Raw genomic sequence first — 20,099 nt, 5'->3', positions numbered from 1 at the left:
AAACACGTTGTATTTTTGTAATTATCTTTTATTCTTTACCACCTATTAGCGGTGATAAATAATAAAACAATATAATAATCAACAGATTGTAACTTTTGATGTCCCTCGTTACTTATTGTTGCCGGTACTCGGTCCATCTGTGACGACAGTACTTCATAAACCTACGGGAGCAGTTCTGGAGACCATTTTCCATACGAAAACGGCCGATTTTAAACGATAATAATTAACCTACTTGCATTTTGCGCCTTCATCCTCTCTTACACAAGTTTCGATTATTTTCCGCGTTAATTTACTGGTTACTCATTAAACTATTTAATCGGGAATTTAAAAATAAATAGATTTATTACATCTAAATTTATTTACAGCCCTTGAATCCTCGGCTGCGTCCCCCTTCACGTCCAGCGAAAGTGTTTTCTGAAAATGGGCAGCACGTGTGTGGATTTTAGTTTCAAAAAATACCCTCGCGTGTCACGTTGGGTTAGGGGACGCACCCGAGCGCCTACGGAGTGAAAATATATTTGTTTAGCTAAGCGACGAAGGGGCGCGTTCACTGAACGACCCTTCCGCCGCGACTCAACTGATGATGGAGTGTTAGAAAAGAACGTAACGTAGCGTGACGCGCGCGATACAGCGTGGCTTAGACGATGAGGTTTTTGATTTCGTCGTAGAGGACCAGCACGATGGCGCCGCCGGTGCCTCTGAGCACGTTGGAGAAGGCGCCCTTGAAGAAGGCGCCGGTGCCCTCCTGCTTGGCGATCGTGACCCAGCAGTGGGCGGTGCTCTTGTAGATGATCTCGCTCTTGGCGCGGCCGGACTGCATCATCATGCGCCTGCGCACCGTGTCGAAGGGGTAGGAAATGATACCGGCTACGGTGGTGACAGTCTGCAAACAAAAATACCACAATTAATATCACATGTTCCATTGTATTTGTTAATACAGGGTCGCTGTTATGTATGGAAACGGTCGACAAAAAGTTAAGTACTGCAAAAAGTTATAGGATTTTTAAATATCTATTAGCGACTAATACATTTAAGTATACAGGGTGAGTCATAAAGTCGTGGCACATAAAAGTTTCATTTTTTTAAATATAACCTGTATATTATTGCATATTTCAATTCTTCCTTAAATTCTAAGCAAAAATCGAAATACACACAATGTACCTCATACCAACCGTTTCCGCGTTATTGACTTTTGAAAATATCACTTAAACAATTCAATTTAATTAATTTCGATATGTTCAGTTTCATTTAACGATGCCATTCTGCCCAAAATGTGATACTTAATAATATTTGACATTAGTTCTCAAGTTAGCATTTATAGATGTATAAAAGGAGATTATATCAAGTCTGGAAATTACAAATGTTTTGCTTGCTGTTTATAATAAATAAATGTTTATATTTTTAAATTTCCCGCCCCTCAATGAAATAAAAATGGACGTAATTACAATACTCTTATTGTAAGGATATTGAGGGACTGTAATGTAAAAAACTGTTTTTTTGCTCATACATATAAATAATTTAATGAAAGGCAAAAAATGCTATTTTTGAGATTAATAAGGCTTCTCTAGCATCATCATCATCATCATGTAGCCATCGTTGTCCACTGCTGAACGTAGGCCTCCTCCATATTTCTCCATGCCTCTGGATTTTGGGCCGTCATCATCCAATTTCCAGCAATCCTCTTTACATCATCGGTCCAGCGCGTCGGTGGTCTGCCTCTGCTACGTTTATCTGCTCGAGGTCGCCATTCTAATAATCTTTTAGTCCACCTGTCTTTAGATGTTCTCGCCACATGACCTGCCCATCTCCATTTCACTCGAGTTACGTGTTCCACTATGTCTTTAATTTTGGTTTTTTGTCTCTTTTAGTTATTCCAAGCATGGCTCTCTCCATGGCTCTCTGGGCTACTCTTAAATTTTCTGCTGACTTTTTCGTTAATGTTAGAGTTTCCGCTCCATATGTAATTACCGGCAAGACGCATTGTTCATAAACTTTCCTCTTCAAGCATATGGGTATATCACTTTTAAAGGTCTCCCGCAGTTTGCCAAAAGCAGCCCAACCCAGTTTGGTTGTTCTTTCCGATTTGTATTTCGTGCCCGAGATATTTGTATATATGTGTTTCTTTTATGTTGGCGTCACCTATTCTGATGTTCTGTATCAGCACTAAGTTTGTCATTATTTGCGTTTTACTCGTATTTATCCGGAGACCGACTTTGTTTCTTTTATGTTGGCGTCACCTATTCTGATGTTCTGTATCAGCACTAAGTTTGTCATTATTTGCGTTTTACTCGTATTTATCCGGAGACCGACTTTTAATGAGGCCTGTACTAATTCTTCGAGCATCTGTTTTGATTCTCCGATGTTATCTGAGACAAGGACGATGTCATCTGCGAATCTGAGATGTGTCAACCTTTCACCATCGATATTTATGCCCCTATTCTCCCATATATATCTCCCCCCCCCCCTTCTCTATAACCCTTATTTACTATTCATTTCTGTAAAAATTTAATTTATTTCCTTATATTTTGTCTTTTAGTTGATAATCAACTTTTTATTTAGTACAATTATTAAAATTTTTATCTTACTGTCGCTTATGTAAAACTAAGGTATTCTATGCTATAATGTACTGGATTATAAACAATACCTCCTATAATATTAAAGCCACAGAGCTCATAATTCAAAAGACTATGGAAATGTCTTGTTTTGTGTAATGTGTGAAGGGTAGAGGTAACGAGAAATATCTCTTATGGAACTTTATTTGAAAAAGTGGTCAACAAAATAAAAATCATAAAAGTTCATTAAATGAACACAGTGGCGCTGACAAGCAATAAGGGATCAACCTCAGCTTAGCGGTTATAAATAAAATCAAGTTGGCCAAAAAGAGAGGCAACACGGGCTTTCAGAAATCGCAAATATTTTGGAGCTTCTTTCAAATGCAGAACTTTTCTGATGCATTTTAAATACTCGTCAGCGAGTAATGATAGTAAGAAGTAAAAACTTTTGCTACAGCAGGGCCATCTTAAGTCTTCCCTGTCTGATGATCACCTTTTAAAGCCTTGTTCATGTAGACGCGAAGCGCGAATCGCGATTTTGCGACGCTGTCAGAAATTTAAAGATTTTTGGCGATTCGCAAGATTTAAAATTTGGGGAGCGTTTGCGCAGAATGGTGTTGTGATCCGGTTATCGATTATTTAGACATGATTTTAACGACGACGACGCTGCCGCAAAGTAACTGAAAGCATTTCTCCAGGTGAAATGGGCTCTCGTGCATAATATATTTTTGAAATTATATGGTGACAATTTTTCTACCAAGTTATCAAACTCCTGTACAGACAATCTGTGAAAATTCCTAAATTTTTTCTCATCTTTTGTCCTCATTTCTTGAATTAAATTGCGATAAGCATTTCTCCAGGTGAAATGGGTTCTCGTGCATAATATATTTTTGAAATTATATGGTGACAATTTTTCTACCAAGTTATCAAACTCCTGTACAGACAATCTGTGAAAATTCCTAAATTTTTTCTCATCTTTTGTCCTCATTTCTTGAATTAAATTGCGATAAGCATTTCTCCAGGTGAAATGGGTTCTCGTGCATAATATATTTTTGAAATTATATGGTGACAATTTTTCTACCAAGTTATCAAACTCCTGTACAGACAATCTGTGAAAATTCCTAAATTTTTTTCTCATCTTTTGTCCTCATTTCTTGAATTAAATTGCGATAAGCATTTCTCCAGGTGAAATGGGTTCTCGTGCATAATATATTTTTGAAATTATATGGTGACAATTTTTCTACCAAGTTATCAAACTCCTGTACAGACAATCTGTGAAAATTCCTAAATTTTTTCTCATCTTTTGTCCTCATTTCTTGAATTAAATTGCGATAAGCATTTCTCCAGGTGAAATGGGTTCTCGTGCATAATATATTTTTGAAATTATATGGTGACAATTTTTCTACCAAGTTATCAAACTCCTGTACAGACAATCTGTGAAAATTCCTAAATTTTTTCTCATCTTTTGTCCTCATTTCTTGAATTAAATTGCGATAAGCACCCTTGTTGCTTACGAAATTTAAATATTTCACATGTCCCAAATGACCTATAAACCCGTTCTCTCTTCTACGTTTTAACAATAAGTAAATGGCAATTTTGCGCCTTCTGTTCCAATCCCACAATCGTAATCGATATTCATAATCATTAAACAAATTTAAACTCATATTGTATGCTATAAAATATAAAATAAAGATCGTAGACACGAATAAAAAACAAATTAAGTTATCTCAGGTTATGATTTTTTTGGTAACTTTCAGTGGAGCAAAAATGAAATGTCCCTAAAAATTCGCGACTGTATGAAATAAGTCCAAATTTTACGAATATTTTTTGGCGAATCGCTTTCCGCAATTCGCGATTCGCGTCTATATGAAACAAGCTTAAGACACGAAGATAATTCTCCTTACCATAGTGTAACTTTGTACCCTCCATAGTGTAACTTTGCAAGAAATTTAATGGTTAATATACTCATTCAAATCACAAAACAGACGTCTCATAGTATAATACTCAACAAATATCAAAGTCGCAGTCATTTTTATCAACTGTAGTGTAACATTTTCACTCCCCTACTAGTGATGACGTCATGTGAAAGAGCGCAAGCCTTAGAATTTAGAGTGTTTTGTCTAATATAATAATTATTAAGTCAATTACCTGTGCAATAGCCCATGAAATAAGGAGAGGAGTGTTCTTGGGGTCGGGCAAGATACCCTTAGCGGTGTCGTAGAAACCGAAGAAGGCGGCTCTGTAGATGATGATACCCTGGACGGAGACGAAGAATCCCTTGTAGAGACCTCCCAAACCGTCAGATTTGAAGATTTTCACCAGACAGTTACCCAAACCGGAGAATTCACGCTCGCCTGCGCCTTTGCCGACATCGGCGGCCAATCTGCAATAGAAAAAATAACGAGAAAATCAGTAAAAATGCATAAAAATGTGATTTTATATAAAAATAGGGATGTCCAAAAATATCGATATTTCAAAATATCAATACTTTTTTGTATCGATATTTTAAAATATCGATATAGTGGGTGGCGCACCCCATTCACCTCGGTTGACTATACGAAAACGGAAAGATGTAGAAAGAAAATATTTTATAGGTATGTGTGGTGAGGTAATGTATACAATTTAAAAATATTTTGAAATATACAGGGTGTTTCAGAATTAAGATCCACACCAAAGTTATCTTTTTTCTTATGGAACACCCGGTATTTCATTCTTGGATTCTTGGGCCTAAAAAAGGCATTTATTATAAGGTTTAAATATGTATAAAATCTTGGATTTTTAAGATATTTAAAGATTTTTAAATGTGCATGCTACAATACCATAGATTATCAACACCCTGTACATTACTTTTCAGAATTAATTCTTGTGTTGAGTTTAAAGGTAGAGAAATAAACTTTACTGAAAAATTGTATTGTTTCTTTAAATTTATACAGGGGTACCAAAAATTGCTGATCTATTTTAAATTTGTATTTTGCATAAAAACTTCGTTATTTCAAATGCAACAGCCTATATTTTTTAAAATAAATCGAAGCAGATTCAAATGCTCTTTCAAACTATATTAGGGTTTCCTATACCTATCTAGCTCAGATTTTAAATAAAAAGCGAATTTTTAAGATGGCATGTCAATTTTCTAGTGACAGTGACTATTTTCAAAATCGATATTAGTTTATTGACTTTATTATTTAGATATATATCAGTTTACTTAAATTTACCCACAATAGTATAATAAGTAAGTATTCGACATTTTATCAAGAAAAATAAAGCAGTATCTGCTGGCGGAACGAATGGATATGTTACTATTGATTTTATTTTGTGATGAAAATTGCTTCTTATGCTCAAAGATGTCCAAATAGGAATCTTCCTGATAAGCGTTCCTTTGGAAAACTACTTGTCCTATTTCACAGAGAGTTCCCGCGGGCTTTTCTAGTGTTAATTTTATTAGGTTAGCAACTTGCGGCCATGCTGATGCCGTCTCTAATAGAACAGCCCCGGAGCGAGATTTATGACGTCACGCTAGGTAGATACTACGGATTAATTATGTTGTAGAATGATGGAAAACATAATTATTCCTCGTATATGTAATTTTTAGGATTATATTCGACACTATTTTTTTCATATGACATAACACTGATGAAGGCTATAAACGTTAGCTATAACAAAAAATTTTAGAATAATTTTACATATAAAATGACAGCGATCTTTATTTCATAGCCATCGCTGACGCCTTTTTTTCTATGATATTGTATTATTTGCAAATATAATTTTTCGAACATTGATGCTTGCAAAATATACATATAAATTTTGTGAATGCCAAATAATAATACATCACTATTATAGTATTAGATATTGAATATTTTTGTTAAATTAGATCGATTTTCAAAAACCAAAATTTAAAATATATTTTACATATTACCCAGTATCTTATGTACCTATTCATTATTTGTATATTGTAAAGCATTTGATGCATTTGTATGGTTCATAGTTTATTTGTCAATGTATTTATTACTATAAATAGGTATATATATTGTATTTATTAACTGTATATTATGTATATTTCATGTAAACTATATCATTTTTAAAATACAAACCAAAAGTACGAGGAATAATTATGTTTTCCGTGTATTCTACAACATATTTATTAATCCGTGGTATCTAACTAGCGTGAGTCATAAATCTCGCTCGAGGCTGTTCTATTAGAGACGGCATTGGTCTGATATTTAGAAATGTCAAAGGCTGATGACATTTTACTTTTGTCAATTACGACATTTTGCGTTGATTTTTGCAAGAAGGGGAAGAACTGTCACCTGTTTTATTATTTTCCTTTTCTATTTCACGAAAGTAAAAAGAGTTACCTATCTGATTCGATCAGGCACTCATTTTAAAGAATATCAGTAACTTTTTGGACAGAGGGATTTTATATTTGCCATGTTGGTAAAAAATAACGGTCAAAATTCAAAGTTATTCATTTTATAGACTATAGTGTGGTTTATAAAAAAATCTATTAGGCAGAAACCTGTCGTTGGAAGTGAAGAAAATAAATTTGCCGTAATTGGCTCTTTTATAGTAAATCAATATATCTACAAGTCATGGTAAAATAAATCAAACAACAACTTCTTCGTTTTTCTTGATAGAATAATAAATACATATTTAATAAATATTATTTATTAAACTATTGTAAATAAATTAAATAACAGTAAACTGGCAATAAATTTAAATAAAGTCCATAAACTAATTTCGATTTTGAGAAAATAGCTACTAACTGTCACTGGAAACGCCCGATTTGACAGATTAAAATCTGTCGTTCTTATAGTACGAGAGCTAGCGACGTCGGAAAAACAAGTATTTTAAGACGTCTGGCTCTTTGATACATCTTTTACTATGCTCTCTAGCTCCCTAGAACAGCATGCGGCCCGTCTGGCTGCCGGTAAACGTTACGTTCCCTACTGCGCATTGAAAGAAGATCCTATATTTTTATTAGTCATTTAAATTCTAGTATTGAATATAAATCGAACATGTCTCCATAGCGCAGTGCGTAGAGTTTACGAACACGAACCGAAGATTCAGAGTTCAAATCCGGGTCAGGTCAAAGACTTTTTTATTTTTATTTTCGTTTATATTCTGATAGTAAAGTATTAATACAACATTATCTATACTGATATATAAAATTCTTAAGTGACTGACATACTGATTAATCACGATCCTGCTCAAACCACTCAACATAAGAAGCTCAATTTTGGTATACAGGTTGATTCTAGGGTGTAGAGGTTCTATAAGAAGGGATTTTTCGAAATTCCAGTTCCAAGAGGGTGAAACCACCCCTCAAATATTACAATATTTTTTATTTAAAAAACGGTCAAGTTTCCGAAAAAACGCTTAACACGTATATTTTATTTTGTTTTTTTACATATTTTAAGATTTTTTAAAAATGTATACAGGGTGTTTCGAGAAATCTGGTCATAGATTAATCACGATCCTGCTTGAAGCGCTTGACGTAAAAAGCTGATTTTTAGAAAACAGATTGACTTACTAGGGTGTAGAGGTTCAATAAGAAGGGATTTTTCGAAATTCGAATTCTAAGGGGATGAAACTATCCCTCAAATATTACAATATTTTTGATTTAAAAACCGGTGAGTTTTTCGGATAAACTCTTAAACACGTATATTTTATTTTGTTGTTTAACATATTTTAAGATTTTTTATAAATTTATACAGGGTGTTTCATAAAATATGACCATTGAGTAATTACGATTCTGCTTAAACTTCATGACGTTTAAAGCTGATTTTTGGCAAACGGATTGACTGTAGGGTGTAGAGTAGGGTTGGCAAGATTTAAATCAAGTGATTTTTTTAATTTTAATCATGTGATTTAAATCAAAAAAAATAATTTTATTGAAACTTTATAATAAATCAAAAAATAACTGTAAAGTTATAAAAAAAAGTTATAAAAATGTGTCCTAGAAAACTATAAAAATTTTCTATAACAGATGTAGCAGATAATAAATCGAAAAATAATTGTAAATGTTATAAAACTATATAAAAATATCTATTCATCAATTTAATTGTTGGACCGATTTTTGAACTAATTTCGTGTGAATCCATTAGACCGCTAAACATAAGGATTTATTTTAAAATTTCTGTATAAGTGACAAAAATTCGCTGTTCAGATACATATCATTCGCAAAGTCTAGTGCAGAACTAGGTTCTTCTAATATAGAGATTATATCTTTATTCCCGAGAATCTATAATTCTTATCAGAAAATATGTTGTTTTGTATTTTTTTGAAACGGTTGTATTACGGTTGTAAAACGGTTTCCAAATTCCTACCGACATTTTGATCTGCGGTAAGTACATTAGCGTAACTAGGAATTCATCCTGGGGGAATTCATCCTTGGGGTTGAGCCAGGGGGGCCTAGGGTTTTTGTTTTTTAAAAAATGAAGAATAATGCTAAAAACATATTTTTTTGAATAAAACGTTTTACATGAATTTTTCTATCAATAAATTTCATAGACTTGGTTATCAGACCGCGTTCCCGTAGATTACTTAAATACCTACAAATTTTCCAAAAAAATAAAAATTAACCCATTTTTTGAACACAACAAAATAATATTAACTAAACAAAACTAGAAAACGTAATTTTTACTACATCACAAGCAAATAAAAATTATTATGTAGCCAAGAGTCATAATTCAAGATTTGTCTGGGAGGTGCCCAGCAGTACCTAGGGGGTACCCGGCACCCCCGGGCCTCCCTGTAGTTACGCCAATGAGTAAGTACTTTACACTTTGATATTAGATAATACATACTAATTTCATTCCCGACTTAAGACTATTTCCGAACAATAGTGTATTGATTTATTAGGAGTAAAAATTAAACTTTTTTTGACGATTTTGACCTTTGAAGGACCATCGTAAAGCTATTTCCACGTTACAGGGAGGCACAAAAAGTACATTTTTATTCCGAATAAAACATTTTTTTTAAACAAATAATTTTTTAATCAATTTCAAACATTGCAAATAATATAAACAGTAATCGAACAACAATTTGTACACTCGTTAAATTTGACACTTAATATCAGTTTAATAATATATTTTTGTACTATTTTTGTACCGTAGAATTGTTAATGTTAATCTAGATAGATTTAGCCATTTACGATAGGACTTTAATTGGAAATAAGTCCTAGTCATTTGCAAATCCGATTTAAATATTGTTTTGAATTAAAATCAAAAAAAAAATGATTTAAATCAAAAAAATCTGCTTTTTAAAAAAAAATCATGATTTTTTCCAACCCTGGTGTAGAGGTTCGATAAGGAGGGTTTTCTGGAATCTCAAATTCCAAAAGGATGAAAACACCCCTCAAATATTACAATATTTGTTATTTAAAAAACGGTTAGTCTTTCGGGAAAACGCTTGGACAAGCATAATTTGTTTGGGTTTTTACATATTTTGAAATTTTTAAAAAAATCATACAGGCTGTTCCAATAAGTTGGGTAATTTCTTAACCACGATTCTGCTTAAACTGCTTGACGTAAAAAGCTTATTTTTGGCAAACGGATTTTTCGAAAGTTAAATTCCAACGAGATGAAAGTACCTCTCAAATATTACCAAGTTATATAATAATATCGCCATATTGTTTTTTCTCATGCTGACATAAATGTGAGAAAATTTTATTCAGTTTGTATGTTAATGGAAATGCTTGCTTTGCTTTATCATCACCATTACAAATGATTAATATATCGGCATTACAAATGATTAATATATAGGGTATCGGCAGCCAGACTGGCCGCATGCTGTTCCAGAGAGCATAGTAAAAGATATATCAAAGAACCAGACGTCTTAAAATACTTTCTCGAAAACGTTGCTAGCTTTTAGACTATTACTGGGCATGCTGAATTGATTCTGGAGAAACTATTTTTAAATATCGCAATAAATAAATATTTTTCCTATTTCTTAAGAAAGTAACAACCTTCAAAAAAAAACAAAGAATAATCTTCGCAATATTTAAGAACCACTCTGTACAAAATCCACCCAAACAAAGTCGAAATAAACAATAAATACTGTGCTATGTCTAATGTCAATTATTCTCTTAAAAATGTCTGGCACAAACTGGCTACCGTACTGGAATTGTTCGGCTTGATCTGTGAGTGGTCTATTAAACCATTGAAAAACTTCAGAATGAGCCAACAAGGTGGTCTATTGGATAATCTATTTTTTGCGTGTTGTGGTCGAATTCTAGAACTGGTTAAAAATAAATAGAGGACAAGGTCGAACAACAAAAATAATTAGTATTTTTATGCCTCTCATTCTTTGGCAAAACGTATTTTTAGTAGTACTATCACGTGCATTAAAGATTTCCATATCATCAAAACGTAATTCTGCAATATTACCAATGTGAAATTAAGTATAGAAAAATCAATAAAAGTTGGAGTTCAAGCAGAGCTGCAAGCTCACGGACAAGGATATATTATTATTATTTAATTGTATTATGAGCAGTTTTAGGGGGGGAATTGTAACACCGTCACAAATTACCTATAACAGATGCGAAAGAAAGCGACTGCATCGGAAACCGCTCGGCAAACCCGACACGCCTATTGAGTGGTGTAAATACACCAGTCGTTTAGTCCGGAAACCTATGCTGTGTCGTATTCGCTTGCTGGAATGACATAGTGCGTGGTTATATGTTTCTTTTTAAAAACGCGTGTAGGATTTTTGTTGAACTTTTGAACTGTTATTTCTAAGTTTTGGTAATCTGTATATCTTATTTAAAATGAGATGCAAATGTGTTTATTTATAAGGAAAAAAAAAAGATATTTATAGAATAAAAAATAAATTTATTTAACAAAATTTAATTAAAAATGTGACAAAATAGTTACCTTTCTATTGGTTCTATCGGACTTTTTTCGACTATATAAATCTTTATTTGTAAACTTTAATACATCAAATATTTTCAATCTAATAAATCATTTAATGATGTAAATAAGAGGAAATTTCTCACATGGGTGGTCAAATTTTATAGTTTTCATTATATCAAACAGCCTCTGAGAAATGTTTTCAACTCAAAATGCCTTTAATTATGTTTGACTACATCATTAAAAAGGGTCTTCAAATACATCAATGTGATATTTGTCTAAAATTTGCAAAAGAATCCGAATCTCTGGATAACTCGAAATTATTTACCCATTTAATAGCCTTTCATCATGAAAGTGGAAAAATTTGTTCATTTTATTTACAGGCTGGAAAAATTATTTATATTAAATTTTGATGAGTTTTGCACTGAAGAAAACATTCAGAGGCTGTTTGATATAATGAAAACTATAGAATTTGACAATCATTAAATTATTTATTAGATTGAAAATATTTTATGCATTAAAGTTTACAAAAAATAAAGATTTATATAGTCGAAAAAAGTCCGATAGAACCAATAGAAATGTAACTATTTTGTCACATCTTTAATTAAATTTTGTTAAATAAATTAATTTTTTATACTATAAATATCTTTTTTTTCCTACGAGCTGATATAATATGACGAGCAATCTATTAAATTACTGTGAGATTATACAGAAAAGTCCACAGACTTCGAGACATAGGAAAATCAAGTCCATTTAGCGTGTGTCCAAATAAGTTTTCAAAAATGACAGTTTTGTTTAGACTGACGTTTAATTTCACCTGACTTCTCGGTGAATGATTTCTTTTTATGGGGGTACATAAAATCTAAAATTTACGGCCATGAAGAAATTCAAAACTTGGAGCAGTTAAGGCAGAAAATATTTAATGCCTTTGACACTGTCACCCCTGATATGTTATCCAATGTGAGGAGGGGATTTTATGATCGTTTGGGTTATTGTTTAATGCAAGAGGGAGGCACTCTTGAACAATTTTTGTAATTTTTTAAATTTCATTATCTTGTTTTTTTACCGTTTACCCATTACCTACCTTGACGAACATGGGAAAACGAAGATCCCTTTCAAGACCACAAATATTTTGATTGAGAAAATTGGTAACTTTTTTTTGGATTAAAAAACAATACCAATTGATTTAAATTTTTCTTAAAGATAAGTAGAGCTTAGAATGAACGTATTTATATGTATATTATTTATATTTACTTTAATATTCACCTTAAATGAGAGAATTTGACTGATACAATTTTTGAATTTGAATTGTTTTTAATGATACTAACAATTTTAGTTCAATTTTTAATAAAATTTATTTAATATTAATAGAAATCCAAGAGATTTGAAACCTCTTTTAGCGATTTATAACATTCTCAAATGAATTACAGGTGCCCTTATTTTCTATGAAAATCACACAGCTTTTTTCATAGTCGCTGCAGTTGCTATAGCTATAAAAAACTAATTTTGTAAGGTGTGAAAATTGCGACACACGCTGAATGGACTTGATTTTTCGTATGTCTCGAAGTCTGTGGACCTTTTTGTATGCCTCGATAACATATTGGTGCAGATTATTTTTACCCAAACAAATAATAACCCAAACTATACATTGATGCGGATTGTCTATGACCTCTTTCTAAAGGTCACAGAAACCTGAACGTGTAATTCGGTGTTCTTTCGCATCTGTTATAGGTAATTTGTGACACCATGCTCGATTGGCAGATATTTGCGCAGACATTGGCAGATATTTGCGAAAAATCAGTTTTTCGCAAATATCTGCCAAAATATGAGATTTACAAAATTTTTCCTGGAATAAAAAATGAAGCTTAAGTAATTACCTACAAAAATGGTCCTTATAATTTTTTACGTAGAATTAGGAATACGTAGAATTACATTTTGGAACTTGTTTGAATTTAGTCATATTTTCTGACAATAAAAAAACTGGGCAAACATCCTTTAACCCAAAAATTTTCAGATTTTTACAAACTAATTCATATTATCACTAACAATAGCTTAGTTGTCAAGATTTTGGGTGCCAGATATCACAGGCATTGTCATATAAATTTTATAAGTCATGTTCCACAGCCCCTAGACCACCAAGGGGCTTAGGACGTCCCTTAGATGCTAATATTTCAGACCAAATGGTGAAGGTAGTCTTTTTTCTTTAAAAAGGGCGCTCTAAGTTTCCAACAAACAATTATTTTTAGAAATCTAATTTGGTAATAGTTTCAACATCTTTGATGATGTGCCCACCAACTTTTATTAATTTCTCTATATTTGTTTTGCTTATTTTATCCCAGAATTCTCAAAATATTAACTTTTTTACATAACACAGTAAAGAAACAAACAATACACATGTCCAATGGAGAAAATTAACTTGTTTTACTGTTTTATATACCACAAAGATCCCCTGTTTCATTACTTATTAAATTCTAAGGAATTCCTTACCTGGTTCTGGCGAAATCAAGGGGGTATACGAAACATAGGGATGTAGCACCGGCAGCACCACCAGAAGCCAAGTTACCAACAAAGTACCTCCAGAACTGTGTCTTTTTGTCAACTCCGCTCAAGAAGACCTGCTTGTATTTGTCTTTGAAGGCGAAGTTCAAGGCCTGAGTGGGGAAATATCTGAAAAAAATATGAATTTATGAGTTTCTGATACTTTTTATGTGGTTAGTTGAGTTTTACCTGATTACGTTAGCAGTGTTACCACGCCAGTATGCCAATACACCTTGTTCTTTGGGGATACGGACAAAGCAATCAACCATACCTAAAAAAGAAATTAAATTAAATTAATTAATCTTACATTTTAAGAAAATAATTTTAAATTTCAGTATTTTTTTAACCTATAAACCAAAAATGTCAAAAAAAACACTTATGCAACTAGTAAAACTTGTCATATGTATAATTGGTTTTCTAATATTTAGGAAAAAATAATAATTAATTATTTTCTATTATTATTGAATATTTAATTATTCAGAAATAAAAGGAAATAATTTAGAAAAAATAAGAGGATAAACTAGTTACAACAAATTAGTTTAATAGACGAACAAAAACATTTTAATAGAAATATTATGGACTTCGAGATCAAGGATAGGTTGATTTGAAATTTGCATGTCAATTGTCATTGTCAATTAATCGAGTAACGATTATTTTAAAAGTTTTGTGGGTAATTTTAATTTATTATTTTAAATTATTGAAATTTATAGGTATTTACATAATTGTGAATGTGTTTTTTATGGTTTAGAAGTTGTATTTCAATGAAGAGATAGTTAGATGTTCTCCATAAACAAATCAAATTTGTTTTTTACATAAGACAGAAAGGTAGATAGGTACTTAATTTTGCTTTAGGTTGTGTAAGAGATAAAATTATCTATAAATTTACTTTTTAGATGAACCAGACTAATAGATTTATCACAAGAATGTCATTTTGTTGGTTTACATTATGTTATTTAGATCTGGATATGGAGATAAGTTGTTAACGAAGATAGTGGATTGGGATATAAGTTCGAAGAAAAATTGAACAACTTCAGGTAATAGCACACAAGAATGTTACATATCCTCTTTACTTATGTTACGTGAGTTGGATCAGTTGAAGAATGACAATTTGTTGGGAATTTTATGGAAATCTCTCTAAATGTAAGTTTGCATGATTATATACCAAGTTAAAAAAATTAGGTATTTAATAGGAATAAAAATTTACTTAATTTTTACTGGGTAAAATTAATTATGCTCTGTCCAAGGACATGATACGTAATTTTCATAGATAATATACAAAAAATTATCAACAAATTAGGTATACAAGTAATCCAATATTACAAAACAGCAAAATTAAATTTTTTCCACATTTAAACCATTTTCTAACCAAAAAAGTCAATACATTTTTATGTTTTTTAACTGGTAGTATTTTATGACTTCTTCATAATAATGCTTAAACAGACTAAACCGAGCAATTTAGTATACAGAATGGGCCAAAACTAGATATGATTTTCTTCTCTACTTCTAGTGGAACATCCTGTATATTATTTCATAAATCAACATGGGACTTTTGTTCAACTTTTTGTTTTATTTTAATGTATTTTGATTTTCTATACCATTATTTGTCAAAAATTTATTCATTCCTTGTAAGTCATTCAACTTTCTCATTTATGTCACAAAATATAGGGTGTTCTATTCGAAATAGTTAGGTTTCACCCTGTATATACCGTGCAATTTAGTGTATAATTTAAGTTTTTTTATAATAAAGTTTTGAAAATAACACTATTAAAAAAATCTACTTAGTTGAAAAATATAAAGAATTTTCATTTCTGTGAATTTGGTTTTGAATCATACTGTATATTTATGAAAAGCAATCTACTCTTGAATTGAAGTGACAGGAAACTGTCTTGTCATATATTCTTTTGCTAGACAAACTATATACCGGGTGCGTCTCAAAAGTGGCTCACCCCTATAACTTTTTTATTTTTTATCATAATAAAACGAGATTTGGTATGTTAGTATTTGATGTAAATTAGGATTGATTGACGTATTCAATTGTTTTTGGCCACTTCCTGTTTTACCGGAAATGACAACAACTTTTGATTTTTTTTTACTTTATTCGATAGAAAATGACGTCTGAATAAAATGACATATCATATGTCAACTTTTGACATTTTCTCATATGGTTTATTTGAAATTGTAACATGCGGGTCACAAGGATAATTTGACTCAAAATACCGAGTGTGTGGTACCAAATTATTCGTAAAAAAAATACTTTTTCCAAATATGCTAATGAGCCACCCTCGTTCCATTTAAAAAAATGAGATATGATTGAAAATACGATGTGGGCATCTTTTAACAGGCCAGGACAAGACACGAAAAACATTAGACGATCAAATCTATTTTTCCAAGGCTCCTTGATTAAAAATTAGCCATGGCACTCTGGACTGAAATTTAAAATAGGATTTTTTTTAAAGCGAAAATGTCAAAAGTTGACATATGATATGTCATTCAATTCAGGGTGCGTCCACACTATCCTAAAAACGGCGTAACGGCGTAACGACCTTGAATCGATTTCCAGTAATTCTATTGGCTGAAAAAATCATCTGTCAGAAGTTTTGTCTGTCAAATTCATCTGTCAAAAATTTCAGCCAATAGAATTACTGGAAATCGATTCAAGGTCGTTACGCCGTGTGTAGTGTGGATGCACCCTCAGAGTGTCATTTTCTATCGAATAAAGTAAAAAAATACCGAGGGTGTCATTTAACAAACAAAAGTTGTTCTCATTTCCGGTGAAACAGGAAGTGACCGAAAACAGTTGAATACATCAATCAATCCTAATTTATGTCATATACTAACATACTAAATCTCGTTTTTTTTATCTGAAAAAATAAAAAGTTATAGGGGTGAGTTATAGCGGTTTTGAAAGAATTATTATATTAATTAAAATTATTGTTCTGACTTTTAATGTTCTTTTAGTAATTATAAATATTACATAAAAGTGGTAATAAAATCAGAGAATCTCTTTTTGCAGCATAACAACTATCAAGTGATTTTGCCATCACTCAATTGTACCATCTGCATTATTTTTTCCCTATAGTATTATGCGTTCACAAATTCTCAAAGTAAGTACTGTTCATTTTCTTATCGCGCACAAATGCCAAGCTTTTGTCTGATAAAATTTATAAGACTTTTCAACAATGTTATCACGAAAATGATAAACTTTTTCCATATAAAGTCGTCTCAAAGTCAGAACGATTGTGTGAATTAAAATCCAAACCCAATTTGTTTATATAATCCATAGATAAGCATGGAAAAACCTGTTTTATAAATTTTATTTCATCAAAATAATATTATTTATTACTAATCCGTGTAGTATTACTAATTGACCCTTCATTAAACATCTGTGTATCATGGTTTGACCTGACCCTCTTCTATAAAATTTCTGCGTTTGACGTAGGCCTTACGTCACAAAAACGTGGTCCGCCTACGTCACACGTAACTCCCGTGATTTTAAGACGCGAATTTCGTTAGAAAAATTCGAAAAATTAGAGGAACAGAGCTAAAAATAGTCTGTTTTTAATCTGTGGAACGTAGGGTTTACATAACGTTTTGTTAAGTGTCCTGTATAAAACAGAGACGCAGTATTATTTTAAATTGCCATGCTTTTCGAGAGAAAATTGGCATCTGTTTAAAACGAGGTTGGCGCGCGGTGTTGTCAGATTGCGTTAAAAATCCTGAATTTGTTTGATATTTGAAAATAGTGCTCGAAATGAGTGATTAAAACGTATAAAGCTTTATTTTTTATGATTTAATTAAAAACGTATAGCTAGCTCTCAGATTTTTCACTATACTTGTAGTATAAAATGGTATTATTTGCCAAATTTTATAGTTCGAGGTCAATGGAAAATACCCTTTAAATTTTTATTTCCTTGAGTTTTTTTGCTGTATAAAGGACCTTATCCCTTTTTAGGGTTCCGTACCCGAAGGGTAAAAACGGGAACCCTATTACTGAGACTTCGCTGTCCGTCCGTCCGTCCATCTGTCACAAAGGTGTATCTTATGAACCGTTACAGCTAGACAGTTGAAATTTTTACAGATAATGTATCTATGTTGCCGCTATAAGAACAAATACTAAAAACAGAATTAAATAAATGTTTATAAATAAAAAAGTACTTTCTCTAAACATTATCTTTTAAGTAAGACTTTTACATAGAATCTTTCTTTTCTTTTAAAGCGTTAGGACTTTACGCTGCTATGACGTTGGAGCCGTAGTAAGGCAGGTTCGAATCCTAGTCAAGGCGACTTTTTTTAATCGTTTTTTTTAATTTTTACATATTTATTTAAACATTTTACATATTTATTATTGATTAATACAATTTTTAGTAATGTGTTTCTTCATTTTTTTTTAATTACTTATACGCCCATTCAAAATTTCAGCTAAATCGGAAAAAAAGTTTATAATAATATAGTGTCGTACAGATAATGAATGGTACGGAACCCTTTCCGACTCGCACTTAATCTTAATGATACTTGAGATACAGAACCCTAAAAATTAATAATATTTGTTCTCTATATTACCATAGGAACATGGAAATTATTGAGAAAAAAAGACAGAAAAGGCCTAAAATTTAACAAAATTAATGATGATTTTAATGAAATGTACATTTTTTTGTGTGAATAATTTTTTTATTGCACTGTTTTTTGATTGGGTGATAACTAAGTCAAAAAGACAATATAGATGACTATTAATTTATCGCATACTTTATCTTTATTTTTATCAGGATACGTTTATTGTGATAATTTTTTTATAAGTGCTACTACAAGACTTTGGAAAAATTATTACGAAACTTGGCAACAGAGCGCGCAGAAAGTTTTATCGATCACACCCGTGCAAAGTGTCATTGCATGGTTGCCATGTACCCCGGAACATATAGTTCATTCAATTAAATGAAGGGCTTTTGTAATAGGACGGTTATCTAAGATATGTTATCAATTCTAATACGGTTTTATTAAAAATATCACCTTTTTAAGTGGGATTGTAGTAAAATAACGGTTTAGTGACTTAAGTATGTTGCTGAATCGCTTAAATATGGCAACGCGGCTTACTTAAACCTAGCGCCACGCGTCTACAGGGGAAAGGTCATACAAAAAACCGTTTTTTGCCAAAAAATTGAATATGGGTCAAGCGAGATATAGAATAGGTCACTAGATAATCGTTATAGACTGAGAAGCCTCAAAAAGAGGAAATTACCGCATCTGTGACGTAGAGAACCTTGAAATTACATGCAGAACACGTCACGAGGTTAAGAAAATGGCTGCTTCCGATTTTTACATCTAATAAGTGTTAAAAATCGTTTTTTACCGTTTAAATGTTTGAATTAGGTTGTATTAAGTTGTTTTTTTATGTTTGTAGGGTTTGTGATAGGTCGTGAAGGGGATTAAAGAACGAAGTCTTATGTCATTCATTATGTAACCGCATGAATGGGCGTTTAAGTATAGAAAAACGTGAAACAAAAACGAGACGTTATGCTTACCCTTGTAACGCTGGTCCTCTGGGATCTGTTTGGAGATGTGCTGTACCTGGAGGAGCAGTTTTACACGTTCGATGGGGGCGACGCATGTCTTGGAGACGGCGGCGGAGATACCGCCGGCGAGGAAATCCTTCATGAAGGCAACTGGATCTGCGAGAGACATGCTGCTGTTTTTTCTTTAGCTTGGTTACGAAGGGACGAGGGACTTGAGTGTGTGTCTCGAACGTGAGGGTATGCAAGACGACGATGTCCAGGTGTATACGGACCGCGCACTGGACTGCGAGTGAACGAGGAGGAAGGCGCAGGCGGCGGAGAAGCGCCGATCATGTGCCGCAGCCCGCCCTGGGCCCGAGCGACGGGAATAGATATTGCGTGCGCAACGGACGGTCTCGCTGACGAACAGGGGACAAACCAGCGGTGTAGGCAAAGGTTGGAAGAAAGGAACACCTAATTTACTCGTTCAGTAAGAAAAAGTTTCCAAAAAGATCGAAAAATGAAAATGTTTAAGTACTACGAGGGTAGTTTGAAAAGTTTCCGAGTTCACAATGTTACCAAACATATTTTCTTCTGATTTTGTGACCACATACTCTTCTTGCGCTGCTACACAGCTCTCTGAACGATGTTTCTAACTCATCAACCCGAGGTTGGAA

At 32.4% G+C, this 20,099-nt stretch overlaps 1 protein-coding gene across 1 annotated transcript; it reads right to left on the bottom strand.

Annotated features, from left to right (window-relative positions):
- Positions 1-12: 12 nt before the first annotated feature.
- LOC115875234 (ADP,ATP carrier protein 2) lies at positions 13-19,806 on the bottom strand. The gene is made up of 5 exons (XM_030890651.1): positions 19,453-19,806; positions 14,126-14,207; positions 13,886-14,065; positions 4,701-4,935; positions 13-883 (listed from the first exon to the last, which is right to left on the bottom strand). The coding sequence occupies exons 1-5, from the start codon at positions 19,610-19,612 to the stop codon at positions 638-640; spliced, it is 903 nt and encodes a 300-aa protein (XP_030746511.1). The 5' UTR covers positions 19,613-19,806; the 3' UTR covers positions 13-637.
- Between the last annotated feature and the right edge of the window lie 293 nt (positions 19,807-20,099).

The sequence above is a fragment of the Sitophilus oryzae genome, unplaced genomic scaffold, assembly GCF_002938485.1.
Source record: "Sitophilus oryzae breed Bouriz unplaced genomic scaffold, Soryzae_2.0 scaffold_1356_pilon_pilon, whole genome shotgun sequence".
Classification (NCBI taxonomy): domain Eukaryota; kingdom Metazoa; phylum Arthropoda; class Insecta; order Coleoptera; family Curculionidae; genus Sitophilus; species Sitophilus oryzae.
This window is presented reverse-complemented; position numbering and strand designations above follow the sequence as displayed.

Excerpts from the sequence above, each read along its gene's own strand:
- LOC115875234 (XM_030890651.1), bottom strand. The coding sequence starts at position 19,612 with ATGTCTCTCGCAGATCCAGTTGCCTTCATGAAGGATTTCCTCGCCGGC. Across the intron at positions 14,208-19,452 it reads AGAGGACCAGCGTTACAAGG|GTATGGTTGATTGCTTTGTC; the intron begins GTAAGCATAACG and ends TTTCTTTTTTAG. Across the intron at positions 884-4,700 it reads TTTCATGGGCTATTGCACAG|ACTGTCACCACCGTAGCCGG; the intron begins GTAATTGACTTA and ends TTTTGTTTGCAG.